Source organism: Triticum urartu, chromosome 6A (assembly GCF_056163025.1).
Source record: "Triticum urartu cultivar PI428250 chromosome 6A, HENAU_Tu73, whole genome shotgun sequence".
Classification (NCBI taxonomy): Eukaryota; Viridiplantae; Streptophyta; class Magnoliopsida; order Poales; family Poaceae; genus Triticum; species Triticum urartu.
Window position 1 is genome coordinate 39,076,163 of NC_141878.1, and position 11,439 is coordinate 39,087,601.

The following is an 11,439-nucleotide window of genomic DNA, read 5'->3' on the forward strand; positions in this document are numbered from 1 at the left end:
GGACGTCCTACTTGGCAAAGTGGGCGAGCTTCTGGAACAACTTGTTGTAGTCATAGACAGACAAAGAGCCTTGCTTCAGATTGCGGAATTCCTCACGCTTGATTTCAACCACGCTCTGCGGAATATGATGAGCTCGGAAATCTCGACGGAAATCATCCCAAGTGATAACACGTCCACCTCTGGAATCCTTGTATTGCTGGAACCATTCTGCAGCTTGATCTTTGAGTTGGAAGGAAGCGAACTTAACAAAGTCCTCAGGCCTGACGTTACTGCACTCGAAATGCTTACACAGATCCACAAGCCAATCGTCAGCATCAGTTGCCTCAACACAATTGCTGAAAGTCTTTGGCACGTTAGCAAGGAACTGGTTGAGTGTAGTAAAGTGACTCTGATTGCTGCCTTGATTCCCTAGGTTGCCTTGATTGCGCTCTTGGAGAATTTGCATGATCAACTGTGTGTTTGCATTGGTTGCGGCCATCACAGCTTGCCATGCCTCTGGAGGAGGTGGAGGTGGTGGCGGATCAGGATTCGGAGTCGTGCGCGTTGGAGGAGCCATCCTGAAGAGGTTGACTACCATTAGCACAATGATAGACAATATTGAAGCTGAATCCAACGGAATGAAAATTGCAACATATAGTCTTCACATCCGAACAAAATGAACGAATGCATTCCTCTTGAAATGGTCACATATCCATAAATTGAGAAGCCACGTAGAATTAAGGTAGAGAAATAAATCAACAAGGTACGGATCAAGAATGAATAATCGGTAAGAAATCCCAATCTCAAACCAATATCCGTGGAAGAAGAACTAGAGCTACTAGAATTCCCACCTATGAAACTCCCGAACCTTTCCGGTTATGCAATCAGGTGTTGGGGATACAGGGGAAGCATAATATCTCAGCCAAACTAGCAAATCCTACATCCAGCTGTATCCATCCTTCAACACATAACCAAGAAACCTTCGGAAACCATCTACCTCAACCTTCGAAAAGCATCCGTTATACAAGTTATGGCGATACTCCCGAACTCCCGCCCCAGTACTGGGTGGCGTCGAGGTTATCTCACCAACGAACTGCATAAAAGAGATTTTCGATGTCGGCGTACTAAACTCAGGTATTCCAGAACTGCAACGATAAAATTATGATGACAACACCTTAGAGCTCAACTCCCCGGGACACTTCCACTAAACCCCTGACAGGAGGCACCAAGACAATGTTCTCATCATAAAACCATCGGAACGATTTCAAGATACCCGCGTGATCCTAAAAAAAAATTTAGTGAATTTGAGAAGAGAAAAGTCAAAACTCTACGTCAGGATGCCTTACCAGAGCGATGAGGAGACTGGGAAGTAAAAAGAATTCGTAATCTCTCCGATATATAATTCCTAAAAGACTCAAAACATTTTTCTAGACACAACTCGGCCGCTAAAAACGATCAAGCAATGGGGCTCCTAAGGTCGGGGAAGGCTCTGATTACCAACTTGTAACACCCTCGATGCGACTATAGCTCTCACGTGTCGAGGCACGACTTAGAGACATAATCGCATTGAAGGCATATGTCGCAAGTTAGGCAATCTTCACAACATCCCATGTAATATGATAATAAAAAGGGAGATAACATAGTTGGCTTATACTCGCCATGTCAATCAAGTGCACAAATAACATTACATCATCCAAACACTCATGGCCCGACTACGGCGCCAAAATAAAAGAGAACCCAACATGCGACAACGGTCTCGTTCACCCCCAACTGGGCACCACTACTGATCATCGGGAAAGGAAACATAGTAACGTTGAGAGTCTTCGTCGAACTCCCACTTGAGCTCATACGCGTCTCCTGGAGCGGAATCATCAGGCCCTGCATCTGGTGTAATAGTAATCTGTGAGCCACAGGGACTCAGCAATCTCGCACCCTCGCGATCAAGACTATTTAAGCTTATAGGTATGGCAAGGTAAATATATGGAGCTGCAGCAAGCGACTAGCAAGTATGGTGGCTAACTTATTCGCAAAAGAGAGCGAGAAGAGGAGGCAAAGCACGAGCGAGAAACGAGAGAGCAACCTGTGCAAACATTACTCCAACACCGTGTCCACTTCCCGGACTCCACCGAGAAGAGGCCATCACGGTAACACACTCGGTTGATTCATTTTAATTTAGTTAAGGTTCAAGTTATCTACAACCGGACATTAACAAATTCCCATCTGCCCATAACCGCGGGCACGGCTTTCGAAAGTTTAATCCCTGCAGGGGAGTCCCAACTTAGCCCATGACAAGCTCTCACGGTCAACGAAGGAATAGACCTCCTCCCAAGACGTTCCGATCAGACTCGGTATCTCGGTAACTCAACACACTTCGACAGGTTAAAACAAGACTAGCAACACCGCCCGAATGTGCCGACAAATCCCGATAGGAGCTGCACATATCTCGTTCTCAGGGCACACTCAGATGAGACTAGCTACGAGTAAAACCAACCCTCAAGTTTCCCCGAGGTGGCCCCGCAGGCAGCTCAGTTCGGACCAACACTCAGAGGGAGCACTGGCCCGGGGGGGTTAAAATAAGATGACCTTTGGGCTCCGGTAACCCAAGGGAAAAAGAGGCTAGGTGGCGAATGGTAAAACCAAGGTTGGGCATTGCTAGAAAAGTTTTAATCAAGGCGAACTATCAAGGGGTTCCCATTATAACCCAACCGCGTAAGGAACGCAAAATCCGGGAACATAACACCGATATGACGGAAACTAGGGCGGCAAGAGTGGAACAAAACACTAGGCGAGAGGCTGAGCCTTCCACCCTTTACCAAGTATATAGATGTATTAAGATAACATAGCAATATAATGATATCCCAACAATTATATAAAAGATGTTCCAATAAGGAACGGCCTCCGATCTTCACCTGCAACTTGCAACGCTATAAGAGGGGCTGAGCAAAGCGGTAACATAGCCAATCAACGGTTTGCTAGGACAATGGTGGGTTAGAGGTTTGACATGGCATTTTGGGAGGCTTGAAAGCAAGTGGTAGGCATCGTAGCAATGGCATAGCAAAAAAGCGAGCAAACTAGCATAGCAAAGATAGTAGTGATTTCGAGGGTATGATCATCTTGCCTGCACAGTTGTCAGAGTTGACTGGATCCTCGAAAGCAAACTCAACGGGCTCCTCGTTAGCGAACTCGTCTCCCGGCTCTACCCAAACAAGACAAACAAGCAATAAGGATACAATCAACCACGTGCAAACTCAAACAACACAATGCAAAGATGATATGCTATGCGGGATGCGATGCGGGATACAAAATGCAAGATATGACAGGAAATGCATGAACCTAGCCTCAACTTGGAAATCCAAGTGTGCCACTGTAAAGATGAGATAAAATCACTTGAAAACGATATAAAGAACGCCGGAATCGGAGTTACGGTTTGGAAATGGCAAGCGATTCAAGAATGACACCGGTCTGCGATTTACAGCAAGTAGGCATCTAAATGCAACGAAATGAACATGCTACAGCCACCAAATATGACAACAAAATACATGGCAGGGATGCAAACAAGATGCTTAACAAAAGTCTAGCTAGCACTGAGCTACAGCCAAATCATCCACTAACAGGTTCAAACAAGCATGGCAAAAATGCAAATGACAAACAGATCTCAGACTTAGTGAAATTAACACTTGTCTGGAATTTCAGATCAGGTAGCCCTCTTCGGAGCAACAAAACTACATGCTACATGATCTGAACAAGGCAAAGTAAAGCATGGAATGGAGCTACTCAAAGAGCTTAACAAAAGTCCCTTAGTGACCTTGAGCCAAAAGGGATCAGAAAATACAATTGCAAGCACGTGAACATAGCAAAAACATAATCAGTTTTCAGACTTAGTGAAAACTGGCACATGCTGAAATATAACTCAAGTAGGCATGTTTACGAGCTCGATGCACTCACTACGGTGCAAGTCATGGCAAGACAATCATACCTCCATCAAGAAGGCACAAAATTCAAGCTAGACATGGCAATAACAATAGCATAGCATGCACGGATCAACTACAACATCACCGGCAAAATTGCAAACAAGTTGACAATCTTCCCAGATTCACAAAGTAGCAAAAGTAGAGCTCGATTGACTCAAGCTAGGGTGTTCCATAATTGTAAACAAAGACATGGATGGATATAGCACTACAAGATTAATAAAACATCCTTACTGATCATCCTCAAAAGAGGCACGGATCACTAGGAAACAACATGAACATATGGCATCATGAGATAAACAGTTGCAGGACTTAGTGAAATTACTAAGTCCCTGGAAACAGAATTAGGCGCACTTTGCAAGCTTGCACTAGTCACCACACACATCCTAAAAATACATGGGTTGCACCTCTGGAGAGATGACAAAACCCTTAACAAAACACATGTAGAACTCACGGGCATAGCATGCACACATTAATCATGGCAAAAATGACAAAAGTGCTAAACGGAGTAGCAGATCTGACAATTAACTCAAGTAGCCCTCTTCTAACAGCATTTCGAGCATCAAGATGAGCTCAAATAAAAATTATGCAATGAAATGAAATGATGTACTTTCTGAGATGAACATTTTGATATGCTATATGCATGAATCGGAGCTACGGACACAAAGTTACGGAGCCGCGAACATGAGCACTTGGATCTGAAAATCTGAGGACTTAGACAAAAAAAACAACCTCTAGGTTTTACTGTTCATCCGGATCAGATCTAGGCGCGGCACGCGGATCGAGGTCCACCGGAGCTCTCGCCGGAGCTCCTGCTCACCGGCGTCGGAGGGAGAGGCCGAGGCGAGGGGCGAGGCCGGAGGCGGCGGCCGGGACGGCGAGCGGCCCGCGGGGCGAGGCGGCGCGCGGCGGCCGGGGCCGGCGGCGGCTGCGGCGGCCCGGGCGACGAGGTGGCGACAGCGGCGGCAGGGCGGACCGCGGCGGCGCGGCGCCGGAGGCTGCGGCGCGGCGCGGGCGGCGGCGGAGGGAGAGGCGCGGGGCGCGCGGCCCGGGTGGCGGCGGAGAGGGCCCGCGATGGGCCTGGGCGGGCTGGCGCGGTGGACGGCGGCGGGAGGCCACGTGGCGCTTGCCTATTGGTCCGGGGCGGCGGCGGCGGGGCGTCCGGCCGGAACGGACATGTCCGGTGCGCGCGAGGGGATTTTTAGGGTTTCGGAGGTAGGAGGAGATCCGAAAATCGGGGGCCTTTAAATAGGCATAGAGAGAGCTAGGAGAGTCCAAATGAGGTGCGGTTTTCGGCCACGCGATCGTGATCGAACGCTCTAGATGATGGAGAAGAGTTAGGTGGGTTTTGGGCCAAATTGGAGGGGTGTTGGGCTGCAACACACACGAGGCCTTTTCGGTCCCTCGGTTAACCGTTGGAGTATCAAACGAAGTCCAAATGGTACGAAACTTGACAGGCGGTCTACCGGTAGTAAACCAAGGCCGCTTGGCAAGTCTCGGTCCAATCCGGAAATGTTTAATCCCCACACACGAAAGAAAGCTAGAAATGACCACCGGAGGAGAACGAAGCGCCGGAATGCAAAAGGGACGACGGGGAAAATGTTCGAACGCATGAAACGAACACGTATGCAAATGCAAAGCACATGATGACATGATATGAGATGCATGACAACGAAAACAACACACGGAGACAAAACCCGAACCCGAGGAAATAAATATAACTTAATGCCGGAAACGGCAAGAGTTGGAGTACAAATAGGGAAAGTTACATCCGGGGTGTTACAGCAGGAAAGGCTTGCACTTGCTCCTCCCACTCCCATTCCTCCCATTCCACCATTCCAATTAAATTCATCTCATGCAGTCTCGGAAATGCAGCCAACACCTGGGAAGAACTAGGACTTTGGTGATGGTAGGACTGCATGAATTCAGGTCCAACACGCTTGATGGCTGGAGCACGCTTGATCTGAAAGAACTCTAAATAGGGGAGCTGACACAAGCCATCAGGAAGCTGTGTGCAGCAAACCAGGTCGTTAATGAACAAAATCCTCAAGCTATTGTGGGGCACAACTAATGATGACATCATCCACCTTGGTAGCCGTCGGCCAAAATATCCATTGATTTCAAGATTATCTAAGCTGGGTGGAGGACGGAGCTCATCACACACCGTCTCAATTCGTTGTTGCTCTTCCACAGAGACACTATCTTCATCTTTAATCATCCCATCATCTCCCAATCTTCTACCACAATCTAAGGACAGTCTGGTAAGATGCACCTTTTCACCAAGCTTTGCCTTTGTTGCGGATGAGGAAATAGTTACATCCTCCAACCCATGTATTCCAAGACGTCTGAGCCGAGAAAGAGGGCCCAACTCTTCCAAACTGCACCAATCACCATCCACCGAAACTGGAAACCCATATACTAACCTCAAGTTTGTTAGAGCACAGAACCCCCTAGGTATGCCACTTATACTGGTTCCACTGAAGTTAAAATACCTTAGCTCCCCTAACTTTAAAATGCTACGTGGAAGTTCCACAAACTGTTTGCATCCTCTAAGACTAATGTACTTCAACAATTTCATCTTTCCAATGCTATCTGGCAGACTAGATATAGCATTGTTTGTGAGGGACAAGTACCTCAGGTGCTTGAGCTTATGCAAAGATTGAAGCAATGCTACAACATCTTTAGAATCTATATGTAAAGTTCGTAGGCATGGGAAATGAACCAACGAATCACCAGGCTTAATATTTATATGGCCAACTGATATTAGTGCCCTTAATGTCTTTTGTGCTTGCAAAGAACTCCAGTCTAACCCATCTGATTCTGATGGTTTGCTTTCTAGAGATAACCGAAGAAACCCATGTGCAGTAAGTTTATTAACAATATTAGTTTCTCCACTGTGAGCTGCTAGTGCCTCATCTCTAGCCACAAATTGAGCAAATGAGCGTACAACATCATGCATGTAGCAAACATTTTGATCAATGTACTTTGTATCTGGCTCTATAAGATTCCTCAGTATCAGCTCTTTATAGTGCTTGCTTCCTAGTTCTTCTAAGTCATCCGAGGTCCCGTGAAGAAATCCTTCACTAATCCACATGCCAATGATTTCATCGCTATAAAACACTGTAGTTTTAGGGAGAAGGGAGTAGTGTAGAAAGCATTGTTTGGCAGAAGAAGATAAGTCTTCATAACTTAAATATACTGCATTGTTTAGCCCTTCGGGCATTCCAGATATCGACCATATAGAATCATTCAAAACCATCTCCCACTCACGGTGTTTTATGTCCCTCTGACACAAGAGTCCTCCCATTACTTTGACAGCAAGAGGCAAACCATCACATCTTGCTACAATTTGTACTCCAATATCCTTGAGCATATCCATTTCATGGTCATCAATCTCACTTGATATTATCTGCAAGCAATTAACTACCTAAATTATCGGTCAATAAGGAGTGGTTTTCCTTGAGAGAGAAAATAATAGTTTATTAACTGCTAGTGTCAACTTAATATTAGTCAATAATAGGCTAGTGGAGAAAGATCGGTTAATGTACTACCTGATTGAACTATCAAGTGAATGAACTGCTAAGCGGGGATGTTGCTGTCAACTGAGATGCCTAGAATGTGAGTTACTATAATCATAACATGCTCACCCAGACAAGATGTTAAGTTTCTCACTCTTTTAGCCACAATATGCTTAGTTCAATCTATCATCTCAGAATCTATAGAAATTATGTGTTAAGTTATGCGGATAGATACTACGATACATAAATCCATTCTCTGAAAAATAGAGTCTATTTGATCTACGACTACACAAGGGAGGAGGCTTCTTACATGTTTAAATTATGTATAATTGCACGTATGCACTTTTATAATCTGGACATCGGATAAGTAGAAGAATTTGAAGTACAAGCTTTTATTTTCATTCATGTTGGTAGATCATGGGACAGGTTGCCTAGAACCTATTGGTGGGCCTGGGCACACTTTAGTATCAATTACAGCTTTTTCATACTATGGTATATTACTATACCACTTATGCCAAACACGACTGAGTTTTAGCCCAAGAATTGACTGTGTATTTGTAAACATGATGGAAATGGAAGAACAATACCACTTGTTTTCACCTTTTATAAATTGAAGAACATTTATATGGTCCTAATTATTGATTTTGTTTGGATTTGCATTTTAGGTGGCGACTACGTTTATTTCAAAATTTTAGCTTTCTAAAATGGGAAACCAGCGCCACAATATGAAAGAAAAAGATAGAGACTAGCAAAAAAAATTATGAATTAATTACTCCCAGGTACAACTATAATTTGAAAATGATGCGTGGGGTCTAGTGCTATTGTAGTCTAACTTTTTTTCTAGAATAAGCATAAGTATGTGTATCTTATATTAAGAGAAGAGGGTAAGATACCCGTCCACCATTGTTACAAGCCGAGCACGAAGGCTCGGATTACAACTCAAAACCGACTACTCGCTAGAGTTCCACCTATACAACTTTTGGAAGCACGTTAGCATGCGGCAGGTGCATGTTCTGTGGCATGTATATGTTGCATTCATCTTGTATGAGTCCATGTCATTGTAATCTCAAAGTTTAGTGTGACCAATTATTATATCTCTACCCCAAAAAAGCATGGAGCTAGTAATATTAATGATGCATGGAATTCAGTTACGCACCTGCTTCTTGAGCAATGACCAGGCATCCTCCTCCTCTAATTTGTCCACATGGTGGTAGGGAAGCACAGCTTTCATCCTTCGAGCTACTGTTTGATCTCTAGTAGTGACGAGGACTCGGCTACCTCGAGCCACGACATTAGTCAATTGTGTTTTAAGCACATCATCCCATGCTCCATGGTTCCAAACATCATCTAGCACTATGAATAGCTTCTTCCCTTTCAAGGTAGTGGCAAGGATTGGCTCAAGCACAGCCAACGCCTTTTCATCACCATGTACTCCCCCCACTTGCGTGATTATAGTCCTGAGCAACTCCACCTCGTCGAAGTCCTTGTTGATGCTCAACCATATCGTCTTCTCAAACTCGTTGTTCAAGGCTTCATCATTGAAGACCTTCTGGGCAAGAGTGGTCTTGCCGATTCTGCCGACACCAACAACGGCGACCACCATGATGTTGGTGTTGCCCTCCTTTTCACTCAGCATGATCTCAACCAGCTTTCTTGTGTCTTGTTCGATCTTCTCTCCGACTACGCCTGACCGGTCAAACACCCGTGATGTCTCACGTCTCTTATTTCCAGAATGAGAGGCTTGCACCTTGCTGCTACGATCCTCATAGGAACCAAGAGGGATGAAGCTAAAAGCAGCGCTTCACTCCTTGATGACGCCGAGCCTCTTGTTGAGCACCTTGATGCGGGTGCCGATGTCGTGGGCATGGGAGGGATTCCGCATGCAGAAGAGCAAGGGGTTGAAGCACCCCACATCTTTAGTGGACAGACGGCGCTCCATGGCCTTGAGCTGGCAGAGGTCGAGGATGTCGGCAGCTTCATACATGGCACGCTTGAGCTGGGCCACCCACTCTTGCACGCTCTTGTCGGTGACGTTTCTCCTGTCAGCGTCCGCAAGGAAGTTCTTTAGGTCCCTTAGCTTGACATCCATCCTCTTAATCTCGTCTCCGACTCCAAGCAGCATGTACACCTCTTCCTTCACCATCTCCGTGAGCATGTTTTGCATGTAGGATGCAAAAGCATCCAGGACCATCGCCATGTTCGCTGCTTTTTGCTGTAACAAAGATGAACCAACATATCATCTCCAGCACTCGTTGTAGCTAAGATTACCAGCAAAAAGAAAGGGAAGAGCTGCACTAGAATGCTAACATGAGAACATGATGAACAATTTATAAGCATGAGCAATAATAGAAATAGGCAAACTTAAGGCACCTAGATCGACAGATGCAAGAAAAGCCAGCCAAGCAACAGCCAACAGAAAGGGAAATCCGATATTACCTTCAAGATGAACTGGATGTTGCTCCTGCTGCTCGTACTGGTAAAGGGCTAGCTAGAATGGACGGACCGCTCTGTTTATAAAGCCAAAGGGAAATTAGCCCTCTGACGCTACCCTGTTACTACATTAATGCAACTTGTATGAGCATCTCTGTAATTATATTAGCTAGCTATATGTTGCATAGTCTTGCTTAGTCTCTATAATTAGACGCTGCATGTAATATTAACTGATTAATTAGCGGTGCCAGATCAATCAGAAAGTCAGATGTGTCCAGGATGCGTGCACGCAAACGACGCTAAATTTTCTTGTTCATTCTGACGTGATCGACAGCTCACCATGACAATGAAAGATGAGCTGCACCAGCTTTAATCAATCATCAGATTGATATGTGAGCAGGCAGCTAATTAGCTGGTCAATGGTACAATGCAACTGATGCCACCTCTAATCTAATAATATCATGAAACCAGCAGTCACCATTCACCAGCCAATTGGTATATTGCATGACAGAGGCATATTGCCTTAGTTAAGTCTGCACTAGGAAACTGGTGAAGTGCTGTTTACTACTACTATATACCCTTAGATGTACCTAGATATATTCTTTAGGACTCACTCGAGACAAGTCTAGACTTATGTGCCTTCTAAAGTCTTCTTGAATTTCCTTTTTTTCAGTCTTGAAATATGAGAGTTGTTGACAGCTATTATTTCAATTAAAATACATATATCTGTGAAATACACACAAATCCAAAATGTGTTTCATGAAAAAATTTATGAGATTTACATATCTATTCTCAAATGGCTCTAAATATGCTATTCTATCCATAGGTGTTGTATTTTTCTTTGTTTTCCTTCTGAAAGTACGAACCTGCACGAAAATGTGAGTAGAGCCTTGTTCCGCTTAAAAGAAAGAGCTTGTTCAAATGCAGATCAGCAAGATTCGTAGCAATAGCACAGCAAATCTAATTTAATCATGAGGGGAGTAAGTGGTATACTTAACGTTGAAATGGTCTATTCATTTGGAAGATAGCCAAACTATTTAGTGAACTTTTCAAACTATTTGAAATACCACAACCAATAAATTTTTGTGATTCAGTTTGATGGTTTCATACTAGTGAACTTTTCAGAAACTTAACTTGCAGCACTGTACTACTATTTAGCAGGTAAAATTAGTACATAGATAAGCTGAGGTAGATTCAATCTTTTCTCATCATGATGTAAGAATGACTGTTACAGCTTGGACATCAGGTTGATGGCACACCTCCAGACCAACGCCTTTGTTTCCACATATGACCAATAATGCAAGCCTGATGTTGAGACCAAATATTTTAACACCCAAGACTATTTCACTTCAAACAATATAATATCGCAATGGAGGCAACACCTAATGCATGACCAAGTATTGGACGGACGTATAGGTTGGAACGAAGACAAATCACAGACAGTATGACAATGTATATATATTTGGATCTCATTGCAGCCAATTTGCCTAGTAAAATTACAACCAAAAGTTTAAACCTGGATACCAAGCACCTAATAGAGATGC

General features: G+C 44.4%; 1 protein-coding gene across 1 annotated transcript; it reads right to left on the reverse strand.

Moving 5' to 3' along the window:
* Window positions 1–5,640: 5,640 nt before the first annotated feature.
* On the reverse strand, window positions 5,641–11,439 carry LOC125516162 (putative disease resistance protein RGA4). The gene is given in 3 exon segments (XM_048681645.2): window positions 5,641–7,356; window positions 8,622–9,677; window positions 9,902–11,439. Coding segments are annotated over 2 exon segments (2,685 nt in total). The 5' UTR covers window positions 9,663–9,677; window positions 9,902–11,439; the 3' UTR covers window positions 5,641–5,712.